Source organism: Rhinopithecus roxellana, chromosome 6 (genome assembly GCF_007565055.1).
Source record: "Rhinopithecus roxellana isolate Shanxi Qingling chromosome 6, ASM756505v1, whole genome shotgun sequence".
Classification (NCBI taxonomy): domain Eukaryota; kingdom Metazoa; phylum Chordata; class Mammalia; order Primates; family Cercopithecidae; genus Rhinopithecus; species Rhinopithecus roxellana.
The window spans coordinates 75905665-75922931 of record NC_044554.1 but is presented as its reverse complement, the minus strand read 5'-3'; the positions used below and the strand labels follow the sequence as shown (position 1 = coordinate 75922931).

The 17267-nt window shown below is 39.7% G+C and overlaps 1 protein-coding gene across 1 annotated transcript in view; it reads right to left on the bottom strand.

Annotated features, from left to right (window-relative positions):
- The window catches only part of DNAH11 (dynein axonemal heavy chain 11), a 417881-nt gene that overhangs the window by 140726 nt on the left and 259888 nt on the right, over positions 1–17267 (bottom strand). Inside the window, exons 57-61 of the mRNA XM_030932862.1 lie at positions 13195–13341; positions 7444–7557; positions 5287–5430; positions 4473–4655; positions 2728–2829 (exon numbers count right to left, since the gene is read on the bottom strand). Coding sequence (XP_030788722.1) covers positions 2728–2829; positions 4473–4655; positions 5287–5430; positions 7444–7557; positions 13195–13341 — 690 coding nt within the window. The remainder of the gene's footprint in view (positions 1–2727; positions 2830–4472; positions 4656–5286; positions 5431–7443; positions 7558–13194; positions 13342–17267) is intronic.

Genomic DNA, 17267 nt, shown 5'->3' with positions numbered 1-17267 from the left:
GCACACTTACATATGGATTTTTCTATAAGAAGAGGGTGGGAACTAAGATTTATCAAGTGTCTACTGTGCGCTGCACACTAAATAGTATCTTAATGCATCAGGAATCATAGGTGGGAATGATGGAAACCACTTCTAGCTAATTTAAGCTGAAGGGAGCTTGCCAGAAGTAGATGGGGGAGCTCTTAGGAGGGAAAGAAAGGCTGAGAACCACATATAGGCACCAAGGTGTTCCAGAGAGTCTTGGGAGCAGGAGCTGTTTACAAGTCTCATCAGGACATTATCTCTGCAATGTTATGGACTCTGTTTTCAGTCTTTTATTCCTTTTGCTCATGACTCAAACCCTAGAGATGGGGGGATCAAGTTGGGCAAGGTTGGATCATATATTGAGTCCCTAGCGTGAAAAGGCAAGGTCATTCCTGCTAAAAGCCTCACCTGAGTGCGTCCAATGCGGAGAGATTCTTCCCTAAAGAAAATCAAGCTGTTTTCACTCAAAGTTGGCAGACTGGATGCTGGGTAGTCCCAAATCACACATGGCCACCTTGAGAGGTAGTTTCTGTTACCACTACTTGACAGATGAGAAACTGAAGCGCCAGGGGTTTCTGTAAGCTGCCAGGGTTGTGCCGCCTCATCGCTCTGCTGGCTGTCCTCCATGCTGCCCTGCCAGGTACCTCACGCTCCTCATCCTGCTCCTGTATTCCTCCCATCTCTCTGTATCCCATCAGCCAGGCTTGAGCGTGTCTCCCTCCCTCCATCATGACTGCTCCTGCCTGAGCTGAGGTCCTAACAGGATCCACAGCAATGGCTTTCTCACTTGTCTGCCTGCCTCTAGGTTCTTTCCTTCTTCCAGCATCGATTCACTTCGGTTGTATCATTAACTTGTTAAAATCTTTCAAAGGCTGTGTCACCAATCAGATAAAATTTAAATTCTGTAGCATGAAAGGCAAAGAAAGCCTACGCTCACCTTTGCAAGTTCATTTTTCATGATTCCCTGCTACTCTCCAAAACCTTCATTGCAGTGCTCTGGCCTGCTGGACTCTTCAAGTGTCCCAACTGCTCCTTCCCTCTTTTCCTTGCTTTCTGTCAGGAAAACCTTTCCCATCCTAGTTATCCTGGTGGTTCCTAAGCAACATCTAAAGCCCATGTCAACCCACCTTCACTAAGCAACTTCCTCTAATTTCTTTGGGCTCAGTACTTTTTGGTGTGTTCTGTATACAGACACATATATAGATAATGCTAGACTAGGATGACTGGTTTACATATTTGTAAAAACAGTAGTGGCATTTAGTAGTACATATAATATTCATTGAAAATATTTTCTTTTTTTTTTTTTTTTGAGATGGAGTCTCACTCAGGCTGCAGTGCAGTAGCGCGATCTCGGCTCACTGCATGCTCCGCCTCCTGGGTTCACGCCATTCTCCTGCCTCAGCCTCCGGAGCAGCTGGGACTGCAGGTGCCCACCACCATGCTCTCATGTCTGGCTAATTTTTTTTTTTTTTTTTGTACTTTAAGTAGAGACGGGGTTTCACCATGTTAACCAGGATGGTCTCGATTTCCTGACCTCGTGATCCACCCGCCTCGGCCTCCCAAAGTGCTGGGATTACAGGCATGAGCCACTGCGCCCGGCCAAAAATATTTTCGAAGCTCTTACTATGTGCTAAGTACCATGGTAAATTCTTAATATGAATTACTCTTATTTAATTCCCACAGTTCTATCTAAGAAATGGATGCTACTCCGGAAAAATAGCTAATGCATGATAGGTTTAATACCCAGGTGATGGGTTGATAGGTGCAGCAAACCACCATGGCACATATTTACCTGCATAACAAATCTGCACATCCACCCTGGAACTTAAAAAGAAGGAAGGGAGGGGAAAAGAAAAGAAAGAAAAAAAAAAAAGGAAGGAAGGAAAGAGAGAAAGAGAAAAAGAAAAGAAAAGGAAAGAAAGAAAAGAAAAAGAAAAGGAAAGAAAGAAAAGAAAAGAAAAGGAAAAGAAAAGAAAGTTTTATTATTGGCCGGGCGCGGTGGCTCACGCCTGTAATCCCAGCACTTTGGGAGGCTGAGGCGGGCGGATCACAAGGTCAGGAGATCGAGACCACGGTGAAACCCGGTCTCTACTAAAAATACAAAAAATTAGCTGGGTGCGGTGGCAGGCGCCTGTAGTCTCAGCTACTCAGGAGGCTGAGGCAGGAGAATGGCGTGAACCCGGGAGGCAGAGCATGTGGTAAGCCGAGATCGCGCCACTGTACTCCAGCCTGGGCAACAGAGCGAGACTCTGTCTCAAAAAAAAAAAAAAGAAAGAAATAAAAGAAAAGAAAGGCTTATTATTATAATACCTATTTCGCAGATGAGAAAACAGAGGCTCATAGAGGTTAACTACCTTGTACAGCATGCAACATTAAACAGTGGAGCCAAGATATAAGCCAGATAGTATGACTCCAGAAGACTTGCCTGGAATCACTATGTGCTGCCCTCCCCTTTCTGCTATCAGACTGCAAATGTTTCTTAGCTGTAGAAACCATGAACATTTGCACTTTCCCAGTTCAGTGTCTAGCATAAAGCAGATAAGAAATACCTACTGAATGCTATATAAGGAAATACACTCATGGAAGATCGAATTCCTTTCTGCTTGATAGGGCTCAGATATGGTGCTGTCTGAGGGTGGAATCCTAAGGTGGAGGCAGGGACCACCTCTTGGGAACCATTTCAATGTCATAGTTTGCACTTACCACAAGCTTTTTCCTGATAGCCTCTAGTTTTTCAGTAGCTGCAGCCAATTCTAAGTTTGCTTGGGCTAATGCTTGGCGTTTTGGCTCCACATCACAGTAGACCTGAAAATTCATGAATTCATAAAGATACAAAGAGGGTAAGTAATCATTCAATCCTGGATAGGATGGATGCTTTACAACTAAAATCTCTAATTCACCTAGCAATTTCTCTCTTTTTTTTTTATTGAGATGGGGGTCTTCTCATGTTGCTCAAACTGGTCTTAAACTCTGGGGCTCAAGGGGTCCTCCCACCTCAGTCTCCCAAAGTGCTGGGATTACAGGTGTATGCCACCACACCTAGTCTGTTATTTTTCAGACATGGTACCACCTAAAGGCAGAGCACAATCCACATAGCCTTCCACATTCTCTCTGGTCTATCATTATTTTACTTATTTAATCTGGACCTTAGAGTTACAAGTACTTGCATAAAATGTGATGTAAGTCAAACACCATTAATATACTAAAATCAATTTGTCATAAAATGTGAAGATACTCCTCATATTACTAGAAATTACATTGTGCAGAAACCATAGCCAAAGCTGAGATCATGTCTAGCCTTTAAGGCAGAAAATAACTGTGGAAAAATTCTCAACACAGAAAGGAGAGTGGGAGATATCCACACAACATCAACCACATTGTTACTTTCTTTTCTAAGTTCCTGACCACCTTAAGTGCACGTTGTTTGAATGGACCATCTGAGAATTCAGGTGGATCAATTTTTCTGCTGGTAGGGAGAGAGGAAGGCAATTAAATTTTCTTTCCTATTTTACAGCAAAATAAGACAGAATGCAGCCACAGTCAAGCTCTATACTTGTCTTTTCATCTACTGTACAAGTAGAAGACAGGGCTGAGACATTTCATTATGGAAAGAGGCTGTACGTCAACCACAACCTGTCTAAACTCTTGCTTTATGAAGATTTCCACTAAAGAGAGAGATCAAGACAGTCCTATTCTTGTGGGTCCCACAGTATAAAGGAAATAGCCTGGCTTTATGAAAATTACTTTGCGAATTGAATTGACTATATTGACTTTTTCTAATTCCATGTTTGAATATAACATACAACCCTTCAAGACAAAGATGAGAGTTCTTCAGAGTCGTGGGCCATGCATGGTTCCCTTATTAGATCAAGTACCCTGCAAAGTGCTTGGGATACAGTTGGTTGGCGATAAATATTTGATAAATAAATGCATGAAATTATAATCTATCTCTACACTGCCGAAAAGTACAAATTTTAGATTAGATCACATATAGGCACAAAACTTACCTGTCATTAAAATACTAACGCAAAGAAATGGTTATTTCCTTATCTCACTATGTCAACAATACAGATGGTTTGAATATTTGCTTTGAGAGCAGGGGCTACATTTAATTTGAGGTGACTTCAGATTTGCAGTTGTTTTAAGTCAACATGAATTAAATATTTAAATGTAAATAAGTAAAATTCATACATAAGTTTTCATCTAACTACTTATTGCTCTTTAATATAAAGCAGCCAATCACTCTACCCGAAAAAAAGATAGTTTCTAACATTTCAAATAACCTCTTGTAGATAACTGTTCAACATGCTCATGTCTTATTCTTAGAACTATATATCCATATTCAGAAAACGAAATAACAAATTTTACTCTTTTTGCTGACCTAGAAATTGATGTGCTTGTGGCCCTTTGTGGATAACATCTGTAAACACTTAATTTAGGATTGATACCTCATAGAATTTAATGATGTTGATGACCCAGGCACAGAGGCCAGCTGCTGCAAAAGATTTGGTTCGAATCAGGTTTGGATCAAACTCTGGGTCTTTCAAATACTGTTCATTCACCACTTTTAGACAGTTCTCTGGAATGTGCTCTTTGTCATAGTTAATTAATGCTTGCAAAAAATCATCAACCTGCAAAGCAAAAAGATTTATTGCAACGAACGCATTTTGGCTGCAGGGAAAATTCCAAGATCAAAAGTTAAAATCAGCTTTTAGGACTCACATTACAAAAGCAAAATTGGCAAGCTGCATTTATCCTACTGTTCGACTTTTTCAGTCTTTATAGTATGAAGTTAGAATTAGCAATGGACACTTTTAAAACCTCTTCTATCCCGGGGTAAAATATTCAGTCCCAGCACAGGAGGTATTCACATTTTGAAGAAAAGGCAGGCAGAAAAGAAAAAGCAAAAACACACCAAAAAGCCCCTGTGCTTCACCTTCCTGTACATTATAACATTTTTCCAACCTAAGAAATCCATGTAATTTTCTCCCTCCTACACTTAACTGCTTTCATAATTTTGCAAATAATTAGCAACCTTCCACCTGCTGCTGGCATTGACTTAGGTATGCCATAACCCCAAGCTAACCTCCAACTTGGCAAACAAAAACTGTAAGTCTAGAGAACATATACAGTAGATTACATTCAGCAACTGTGAAGATGATTTCTTCTGACCTGAACATCTTTTGCTATTAAGCATAACCATAGTACTGAAAACAGTATGGAAATTATCAGGGTTTTTATCTTGCCAGGCTACGCTGATACCTTTCCCATGAAGACTTTAGCAGCTTTCCAACTTCGGTCTTTGGGCACTCTTCCCCGAGGAGCCAGAAGGACCATCACGGCTGCAGTAACATTGGTAACTGCAATGGGCGGGTTGGGAAAGGCTTTCAGCTCACTGAGGTTGACCTGAAGAAAAACACGCATGTGCGCACACACATATAGACAGACAGGATTAGGGGAGGTTTGGAGAAGCTCTGTAAGTTGTCATGCTAGTCTTCAGTGGCCTACTCTCCTTATCAAACCAGTCTCAATTTGGCAGTTCTTTGCCACCTGGGGACTCCGCCTTGGAACTCCAGGAGGTTCAATTCTTGCTGGGAACTTCTCTGATACTCTGGAGACATCACTGCCCTTTCTTGCCTCCAAGAAAAATGATCTATATATCAGTCCTGCAGAGCTCTGCTCACTGAGACCAGGATATACACACATGTGTGTGTGCGTGTGTATGTTGTAAGATTATTTATAGGTTCTATCCCACTATGTAATAGATTTGCATCTTAACCAAACCTCTCCCAGACACATAATTCCTTAATTCAGTGTCTCTTAGGTTTGTTTTTCTGTCTTACATGTACAAGCAAGAAATATCTTCCATTACACTACAGGGACTCTCAACTAGGAGAGGGCCAAGATAGGCTGAACCTTCTTCTCTACTCCTTTATCTCCTCAGGTCAGACCATTGATTAATCCAACAGATGATGTTAATAGTATAAATTATATGGTATCAGGGCAAATACTTTGAGGCAGGAACTAGCACATATAAGCTCATGTAGGCTTATGATATTTAATACATGATTTAAAAAACAAAACCAACCAGGTATTTCCTATGATATTTTATGTGCTACGTAATATACTCTTGCTTATAAAACCTCATCAAATGTTGAACCTGATTCTGCTCCCTTATCAGAAGCTGCCTATTTATTTGGTATATGATTACAAAGAATGGAAAGAGAGTGAAAGCAAGAACAAAAACAAATACTTAAAATATGCTAATAATTGAGAGCTGGCTAACCAAGATTCTTTTATAATTTATAAATATACACAGTTTTATAAGTGGTGCTATTTTGCCTGAGTAAAGAGTAATTATTCAGAGAAAAATTTGCAAATTTAGAGAAACACAATAAAGAAAATAAATATTCCATTACTCAGAGATAACCAATTAATCTTACTTTTTACCAATCTTTTTCTGTGCACATATTCTTACCAAAAGAATTAGTCATATAAAATATCTTACTTTATAATCTGCTTTATTCACTTAATATATCATGGTTAATGTGTCACATTGCTAATTAGCATTTAACAATATTATTTTAAAGGCATAAGGGTATTTGAAAGTGTAATAATTGGAATTCTATCATGGTATGGTTCCATTAAAAATTTTTCAGTTTTATGTAAGACTGTAAGAAATACTGTAAGAAATACCCATGTAAGTATCTCTTTAGTCACAGTCAAAATTATTTTCTTCAAAAAAATACTTAGAAAACGAATTTCAGTATTTCTAAGAAGAAGAGTGAAAATCTAGATTCTTTACTTTTTGAAATGGAATCTTGAGAATCTCAGGCCCAGTGATTTCCTGAGCTCTCCCCAGAGGACTGGGAGAAGACCCCAGGATGAGATTAGCTGCAGGCTCTTAAAAGAACATTGGCCCCCATTTCACTTTCCCTAACAATATGCTTGTGATGAACACAGCTTACTTTCTAAGAATTTGAGTGCTTAGGGAGGTTTCACCAACAACATCAAACTCAAAGAAATGGTGGGGACCAAACCTACGTATCTTTGCTCCCAATGTTCTTTCCAAGAGGGTCTCTTAAAGCAACACATGATATGAAACATTGGATTTGGGTCAAATCCAGTTACCAACAATCCAGTTGCCTTTCATAAGAGTATAAATCCCATGCTGTTGGAAATATTCAAAAGGAGACTGCTTATTGGGTTGCTGTAGCACAGAGTCCTGGATGGCAAAAAAAAGTTGAACTATAATGACAACCTCAAAGGTTTGTTTCAACTTTAATATTTCATGGGTGTTTCTTTCCTTTTAAAATACTTTTTCGCTGCATGGGCTACACTCTCAGCTCAGTTATTCAAACTCTAATAAGCTTTAAATATTACTTTGAGGAAACTCAGGGACCAATAAATCATCTTTACCCTGTTGAGTGTATTGAGTGCAGCTGTAGCAGCCACCAGTGCAGGCTCAGCCTTGAGTAAGTCAGCCTCGCATTCTCTCTGTTTCTGGAACACTTCAGTCTGAATGGCTGTCACCTAATTAGAGACGAAAAGCACACAAAGCCATACAAATTATTATCACAGATATCTCTAAAGAGAAATGGAGGTTGACTCAGATGCACTGCTAAATAATTCATTTCTCTGTGCTTTGAACAGCTGAGGAATTTGTTAAATAGACTAATTTTCCTTTAGACATAGTATGTATACAAAGTTTTGTAAATGTAAAAAATACACAGTAACAAATCTCAATATAAATGGATTCAAGTTTCAAAATGCTCCAAGAAAAGCTTTGACTAATTTAATTATAAGGTACCACTAATAGTAAAAGCAAGATTAAGTGATTCCTCTGTTCTTCAGTTTTCTTTTTCAGAGAGTCCTGGATTAACAAACATCTGGGTTAGCTTAGTAACCTAGACCACAAAATATTCTTGCTAGGATTCTCCAATTTTTGCTAACTTTTGCTTAGAAGCCATGTTGGCTATTACTAAAGAACAGATTTGAAGCTCTTTTGATCAACTGTCTACAATATATTCTATTCTGTGGTTGTGGATTGCATGCCTAACTATAAATAAAATTTTAGTGAAGACTACTGGTTGCTCCAAGGACATGGTAAGAAACCACAGATGCAAGAGCCCACATCTGCCTTTGGTATTGGAACAATAACACTGATACCCACTCTCCTCTTGTGGATCCAGTGGCATCTCTTCCCAGGACACAGAGGGTGCTGCATCAGCCTTCTGACATGATATATAATATAGAGGAAACTCATGCTGGTAAACCTGAACCAAACCAAAATGAGAAGCGAGGGCAGAGGTGGGAGGTGGCTTATCCTCCTTCCCTTAAGATACCTATAGAATCTGAAAGGCCAGGAAGAGTGAATTTTCAGTCCTCAGTAGAAATATGAATTTCAAAGCTGTGGCACTGGGCACCAGGATCTAGCCACCATGGGAGATGGTTCCTGTGGTGATGGTGATTGTGGAATATAAAGTGTGAACAAAAGTATATTTCTTCAGATGTGTTTGAAATGAACAAGTTTAACTATACCATAAAATTAAACACTGCTCACAACAAATTAAGTTGTCTACTGCAGCTTTATTAGCAGTAATTACGCTTCTCCTGATTAACCATTATTTTGCTGTGTACTGTACCTTTTATGAAGATAATTGGTTCGGGGTAGATATGTGGCCTCCTGCTAATACACACACAGCTATCGTTAATGTAAATAAGAAAACCCTGCATGCTTACTGAGAACTACTCGAAAACCACAACCCTCAAAAGCTGCCAGGAATGGACCATGAAAATTTTCTGTATGCTACAGAACACTGCTACAGATAAACGGGTTTATGTGAGCAAAGGAGTTATCACCTCAGGTTTATTTAACCATAAGGATACAGTGAATCTATAAATGCTATTTGTTACCATTTATAATGGCATCATTAAAAAATCATTTTAAATTGGACTCGGGATCACAGGTTTTTAGTACTGGATAAAACCTTAAAGAGTACTTCTTTTAAGTGCTCTTTCTTTCCCTTTTTTTTTGTTTTTGAGACACAGTTTCGCTCTGTCACCCAGGTTGGAGTGCAGTGGCATGATCTTGGCTCACTGCAACCTCCACCTCCTGGATTCAAGTAATTCTCCTGCCTCAGCCTCCCGAGTAGCTGGGATTACAGGCGCGCTCCACTACACCCAGCTGATTTTTTATATTTTTACTAGAGGGGTTTCACCGTGTTGGCCAGGCTGGTCTTGAACTCCTGACCTCAAGTTATCCGCCTGCTTCAGCCTCCCAAAGTGCTGGGATTACAGGCATGGGCCACCACGCCTGGCTCAAGTGCTATTTCTATCAGCCTAGTAGCTGCTACTCATTTCTGACTCCTTTACTACTAATGGAGTATTTTTCGTTTGGGTAATTTTTATAAACAAAACAATTTTGAACATTAAATAAAAACCCACTCATACAAATGAAGAAAATTCTCAGGTTGGTCAACTTATTTCTCACTCTCAATACCTCTCACCCTAAGGTGCAACAATACTAGAGGAGTGAAAATTCTGTATATCTCAGTAAGCTGTTAAGCCAGTGTACAATTTCCTTTGCCCAATGGCTCTTAGGTATTGGTCAGCAATGCTCAACCTATAAAACAAGAGAAGAGTTGCATAGAGTGCCTGCAGAGTGTGCTTTCCCCTTACTGCTATAAGTTAAAGCAGGAATTTGGAGACAGTTTCATCCATGGGCAGACAAGAAATTCTCTGCCTTGCATTCATCAACAGCCCCTTGCAGAAGTTCTTAAGATTTAGTGGTGAACACAGGGAGAGGATAAAGAGAATAAAGTCCCAATAACTGCTTGTTATGAGCTAAATTGTGTCCCCCCTAAAATTCATATGTTGAAGACCCAACCTCAGAATGTGACTGTATTTGGAGACAGGGCCTTTACAAGGTGATCAGGTTAAAGTGAGATCATTAGGGTGAGCCCTAATCCAAACTGACTGGGGTGAGAAGTTCAGACACACACAAGAGACATCAGTGGAAATAATCACGGAGAAAAGATCACGTGAGGACACAGCAGAAGGCAGCCATCTGCAAGTCACAGAAGGAGAAACCTAACTTACCAATACTTTGATCTTGGACTTCCAGCCTCCAGAACTTGGAGAAAATAAACTTCTACTGTTTAAGCCTCCCAATCTCCCAGAAGACCCCATGTGGTATTTTTGTCATGGCAGCTTTGGCAAGCTGACACAGTACACTTATCTGCCTTTGGATTGTAAGAATTTCCTTATGATCCTCTAAAACCCAGGCCCACCCACATTCAGAACAGAAACACACACAAAAACTGATAGCCATTCCAAATCAAGATTGATGCTCAACTTTCGAAGAGATGATATTAGCACTTCAATTTAGAAGTTGCCTCTACTCATGAAGGTTTACACTCCACTCAAGGGAGAACACAGTTTGAAAGCAATCAGAGAATTCTTAGCATTTTAGAATTTGGAGCTGAGAAGCCAAACCAAGGTGGAAGAAGAACTGATTTTCACAGGCTTGATGATGCTTGTGTGACTTGAAGTCATTGCTGGCAATGCCAGTGGTTCAAATCGCCCTTGATTACCTTATAGATTTGAAGCAATGATTTCAACCTGCTTCTCTACGTGGGCTGTCGAGGTTCACGGCAAGACATTCTCTAACCCCAACATTTGTTTAGTCATATTAAACGTGGCTGTGTACTTTGTGAGCTGTGCAGCATTACTTTTAAATTAGTGCTCATGTTTGAAGACTTGAGACCCCAATTTCATAGGACCAGAAACAGTCCATATTCACCCCCTTTAGTATGGCATAGCATAGTATCTAGCACATTGCTGAACATATGACAAATATGAGCCCACAGCATGGACTCAAGTGTTGATGAATTTCTAGATGCTTCCTAGTTTAATTACGAAAGAACTTTCTTCCATGAATACCCAATTTACAGTAGTTCCTTCCCACCATCATGTCTCTCTACTTGATTTTCATCAGAGCACCTATCTCGAAATATCCAGCTTCTCAATGTGTGACTTGTCTCTTGTCAGTCTTTTCCATTGCAATGTAATCTACATGAGAGCACCCTGCTTGAGAAATATCCCTAATAGTCTACAATAGTGCCTGGTGAAAAAATAGACGTTAATATTTGTTATTTATAATTAAATTAAGCTCCATGGATAAAATGAAAATGCTTAGAAGTATTATTTTTATGTCTTGGTATGGATTAAACATAAAAAATAGTATGCCCCTTCTTTGTGTTTGAAGAACTTCACTGAACAACCTGTCAGATGAGTTATAATTCGCTAAAACTTCTTTCTCCTTTTATGAGGGTAATTTTACCTTAAGAATTCACAGGTAAAAATGCAAAAAAAACCCACTCTATTTATATTTTAAGTTTCCAAAAGTATCTGTGATGATAGGTTATGATATAATAACCACTAGAACATCACACGTTTGTGTAATACCTGAAAAATATTCCCTGGGTAGAATTAGCTCATGGTGATTGTACCATGTGTGATAACTAATTGCTCAATATAATAATATACTTTGTCTTTTTTGTTCCTGTTTTATGGAGAATGGGGTCTCATTATGTTGTCTAGGCAGGTCTCGAACTCCTGGGCTGAAGCAATCCTCTTGCCTCTGCTTCCCTAAGTGCAGGGATTACAGGCATTAGCCACTGTGCCCAGTCCAATAATATACTTTTAAGGACATTCTCCACTTATCTGCAACTCAACAGAAACATTTACAACTCAAATTAGGAATTTTATGCCCGTTGATCACATAGGGCATGCCAAATGTGCCTTATCTTCAATTTTAAATGCCATAATCTTATTTCTTAAAACTGTGTGTTTAGAGTTTTTTTTTTTTTTTTTTTTTTTTTTGAGGCGGAGTCTGGCTCTTTTGCCCAGGCTGGAGTGCAGTGGCCGGATCTCAGCTCACTGCAAGCTCCGCCTCCCGGGTTTACGCCATTCTCCTGCCTCAGCCTCCCGAGTAGCTGGGACTACAGGCGCCCGCTACCTCGCCCGGCTAGTTTTTTGTATTTTTTTAGCAGAGACGGGGTTTCACTCTGTTAGCCAGGATGATCTCGATCTCCTGACCTTGTGATCCACCTGTCTCGGCCTCCCAAAGTGCTAGGATTACAGGCTTGAGCCACCGCGCCCGGCCCGTTTAGAGTTTTTATGTTCAACAAACTTTTCAAGTCTTTAGTTGTGCGAGGAAGACACGCTCAACACACATTGGAAAAAAAGAAAAACAACTCAATTGCATATGAATGGCAACACCACTGGAAAAACTCAAATATTTTCAGGTAACCTAAAAGATAAGAAAAATGGCATAATCACTACCGATTCAATGGCTGTGAGAATGTTAGCAACTTATAACTTTTTATTAATTAGGCCCTGATTATAATCTTTTGTCTAAAATAAGAAATTTTTACTTTACACATATACACTCAACTTTTAAACAAATATGTATTAAATTTTTTGTTTACTATGTTATTTCTTTTGAGAAATCAGATGTACAAAACTATGTCTTCCATTTGTAGCTGATGTTTTGGTAAAAGAAGATGACAAAAGACATTGTATTTATTTCAGAATTGCTAGAAACCCGAGTAGAAAGAAAGCAGAATCTATATAATGTTAAAAGGAATTATTTCCAACAATAAAACATAATACAGAATGCCAGGGCCTCAATCGAATCAAAAAGAACAAATTTAGCTTAGGACTTAATAATAAACTCCAGTTGTATTATTAAAACGCAAAATTTGAAAACCATCTTGCAAAGTGACGGAATGGGCTTTGTTAACAATTGAGTTGTTCAATTTGCCTAAAAAGTGGAAACCTTTAAAAACCTCAGAGGTGACTTCCTGACCTTTACTGTATTACAAATAGGCCTGATGTTCAAGATCCACATCCATTATATGCTTGAATGAGCTCAGTATTTATTGTTCTTTCATATCATTAAAAGAGCTAAAAGGTTGGGGAAATGCATAATGTAAAGAAAGGTCAAGTGGTAATCATGGTGTGAAATGCTGTTACATGTGTAACTATAATAATTCTTTAGACTTTATGCTCCCTGGAGAGGAAGTTGTTCAAAATTGTTCACCTACCAAGGTTTATTTTGTGCTAAATATAGCTCAGTACTCTAAGTGGTGGAATTAGCCTGACCTTTCGCTCCTCAGCATCAGCGACGGTCTTTTCCCGGCTCACTTTCTCCGTCTGAAGGCCGATCTTTGTGATCAGAGCTTCCGCATCGTGATTTCTCAGTTGCAACTCGGCTTCTTGAGAGGCAAGTCTGGCTTTTAGATCTCCCACCTAAAGCAAAAGTCTTACGTCACTGGCCTTGCTCACAACAAATCCCAGGTAGAGCTTATGGTTGGGAATGAATTCAGGGATTCCTAACAATTTGTATCTTGTATCTGTCTCTACCCTGATTTTCACTGTCTTCTGATTGGCACAAATGCAGCCACATTGCTTTTCTCCACATGAGAACAAACAGAAGAATATTTTCCAATGATTTTGCAGGACATATAATTATTTTTTGTCAGTACTAACAGGTTGAGTCGGGAAGTTGCTCTTCCCTCTGTCTGAAAGCATGCTCCTTCACCCATGTCTGCTTTTGGGTCCTGGGCAGCTCGGGCTCAAGGAAGCAGAGGTCGTGGGAAGACATACTTGGTAACGACCTGGAAGAACTATGCCTCTTCACTGTCCAACAGAAGGTTGCTGGAGGCTTCAGCAAGTTGAAGACATGAATACTCCTTGCCTGACTGCAGATTAATTGGCTGCATATTAAAATGCCCACTGTGGCCGCCGCGGTGGCTCACGCCTGTAATCCCAGCACTTTTCTGTAATCCCTCACGCCTGTAACCGCCACGAGGCAGGCGGATCACGAGGTCAGGAGATCCAGACCATCCTGGCGAACATGGTGAAACCCCGTCTCTAGTGAAAATACAAAAAAATTAGCTGGGCGTGGTGGCGGGCGCCTGTAGTCCCAGCTTCTAGGGAGGCTGAGGCAGGAGAATGGCGTGAACCCGGGAGGCCGCGGAGCTTGCAGTGAGTGGAGATGGCGCCAGAGCGAGACTCCCGTCTCAAAACAAACAAACGAACATAAAATGCCCACTGATAGGTCTTACCTCTTCCCATCAAACGGAAAATGGCCCTCTTGATTTTTTTCACCTCATTGATGATCGTGAAGCTAACCCAATATTCAACTTAATACCTACTAAGAAGAGCAAACTGTGTGTTTGAGGTATTACTATGCTGTGGCCAAAACTCAGTGAGCTTCAGGGACATACATGTCTCCCATCGGTCTATCACTAAATAACCTTACTGAGCTCTTGGAGAACTTAGCCTTCCAAGGAATCCATAAATTCATCTGCTAAAAAGAACTGTCCATTTTTTTCAGCTAAAATTTCATTAGGTTCAGAAGGCATTACTAGGTTCCTCAGTTTGAAGGTCATGTAACTAAAAGCAGAAGTGAGGCAATAGAGAAAAAGACATGATTCAGTTCTCAGAAATATCTGAAAGCAGCTTTATGCATCACAATAATTCTCTCTCCATTGCATTTCTCTTCCAAAAGTGTAAGTATTACCATTTTTAAAAATCACAGCAGCAAAGAACAATCATAACCATTTATTTTAACTCAATTGCTAAAGACATTTCAGTGGTTTCATCTTGTGGAACAACATCCCATTACTATATCCAAGTAATCTTGTAGTTTCCACCCAACATAGTATATTCACACTCTATCTAAAAAGCATGATTACTACTATGACTGCTACTTGCACTATTATAGATTAAGCTATGACTGATTTTTCAGCCTCTCTATGAATTGAGGGTAACTTTGCATACTGACATGCTTCTCCATTCTTTTTAGCCATATGAAACTAGTGTTATGTTAGGCCATAGTCAAAAGAATCATCCATCAGGAATATGCAAGTAAAAACACACCTATTAGAATGGGTAAAATAAAAATCAGAGATACCACCAAATTATTGCAAAGAAACTGAGAAGCTGGCTCTGTCATACACTGCTGGTAGTAATGTATAATGTCGCAGCCATTCTGGAAAGTATTTGCCTGTTTTCTATAAATGTAAACATGCAAGTACCAAACAGTTCATTTTTGGTCATTTGTGGATTTATGTCTACAAAAAGAAACCTGTACATGAGTATTCATAACAGCTTTATTATAATAGCCAAAACCCAGAAATAACCCAGATGCCCTTCAGTGGTTGAATGGTTAAATTGTGCTACCTTCATTCTGTGGAATACTACTCAATAAAAAAGGACAAATTATGGATACACCTAATACTTTGGCTGGATCTCAGGGAAATTATGCTGAGTGAAGAAAACCAATAACCAAAGGTTACATATTTTATGACTCCATTTGTATAGCATTTTTGAAATGACAAAATTACAGAAATGGAGAATAGATTTGCGATGGCCAGGAACTAGGATTCAGGAGGTGGGGAGGAAGTGGGGGTAATGTAGGTGTGGCTATAAAATGGTAACATGGGATATTTCTGTAGATGGAACTTTTCTGTGTCTTGACTGTGTGAGCACCCAGACCTACATGTGATAAAACTGCATAAAACTAAACACACACACACACACACACACACGTACAAGTAAAACAGGAAATCTGAATAAGGTCTGTGGATTGTACCAATGCCATTTTCCTGGTTTTGACATTGTACTAGTTATGCAGGATGAACTTACCATTGAATCCATAAGCTGTGACAGGGACCTGTCTGTAGTATGTTTTGTAATTTCTTCTCAATCTATTATCATCTCAAAATAGAAATAAAGCAAAAAGAATCACCCAAGAGACTAGGACAAAATTATGTTATTTCAAGCCCTAATTTCAGTTTCTAAGGAAGCTGTTAACTCTGAAATATTCAAAGTGACTGAAGGTGTGGAAGCAAGGCTTTATCTATGAAGAAAGGTCACTAGGACTATCTGTGATGACCTAAGCTGACTTCTAGAGAGAGGTTATTTGGCTATAAAAGGGGCTTACAGCTTTACTGTAAAGAATGAACATTGCTAAGGTTTTCAAATGACATGGCATTCCTTAAGGCAGACCCTTAGAGGATGCATGCCCCAATATATAGGCATTACGCTCTCCATACAACCTGATCTTACGCTATATGGCTCTCCAATTCTCCACATAGGAAACCACCCTTCCTTTTTATAACCCACTTATTTCTAAAACTGTCATATAGCTGTTGAATATTCCAACCACGTTTTTGATATTAAGACCATTTCATGCACAAATACCCAATGAAAAATCACCGTCAGTCTTTTCATCAAGACTTCATATGTCAGTCAAGGCATCTTGTGTCTTTATAGACTTTTTGCCTGGGGTTCTTAGCTAAGGGGGAGTAAAGAGACTCAAGCAGCCCTGGACTTGGCAGACACAGTGAATTAGCTCTCCCTTCTCCCGCTCCTCGCCCATCCCCTTGACTCATCAATATATAACTGAGGTGATTATTAAGAAATCACAGTCTCTCTCCTCTTCTTTTTTCCTATGGCTGAGATGCTGCCACCACTGCAATGGTTCAGGATGGTACCCCACTTGCTTTTAGCTGGGAAAACAACCCTTTAAGTATGGCAGAAGCACTTATTTCTTTGCCAAGGATGCCCCCACGGTATTGAAAGCTCAGTTTGAGTGACAACACTATCATTTCCTGATAGTGGGCAAAGTCAACAGGTTCAGTACGGGATGACACTCAAAGGGATATAAATGCTTTGTGACACAGAGCTCCTTCCTTGCCTTATTTAGCACAACAAGACTCCAGGGAAAATCTTTCTTACAGAAAGCCATCTTGATTTAAATGAGATAGACAGATAGAAGAAAATAGACATGGAGAGGGGCAAAAGACAAGAAAGTAAAATAAGGTGTAAATAAAAAGAAACAGGAAAGACAGACTTTTTTTTTTTTTTTTTTTTTGATAGGGTCTTGCTCTGTTGCTCAGGTTGGAGATGAGTGACGCAATCAGCACACTGTAACCTCAAACTCTTGGGCTCAAGGGATCCTCCTGCCTCAACCTTTCAAGCGGCTGGGTGTACAGGTGCGCGCCACCATGCTTGGCTCATTTAAAAAAATTTTGTGGAGATTGGGTCACATTTTGTTGTCCAGGCTGGTCTCAAACTCCTGGACTCAAGCAATCCTCCCCCTTCAGTTCCCAAAGTGCTGGGATTAAAGGTGTGAGCCACCGTGCCTGGCCTAGATAGGCATTCTT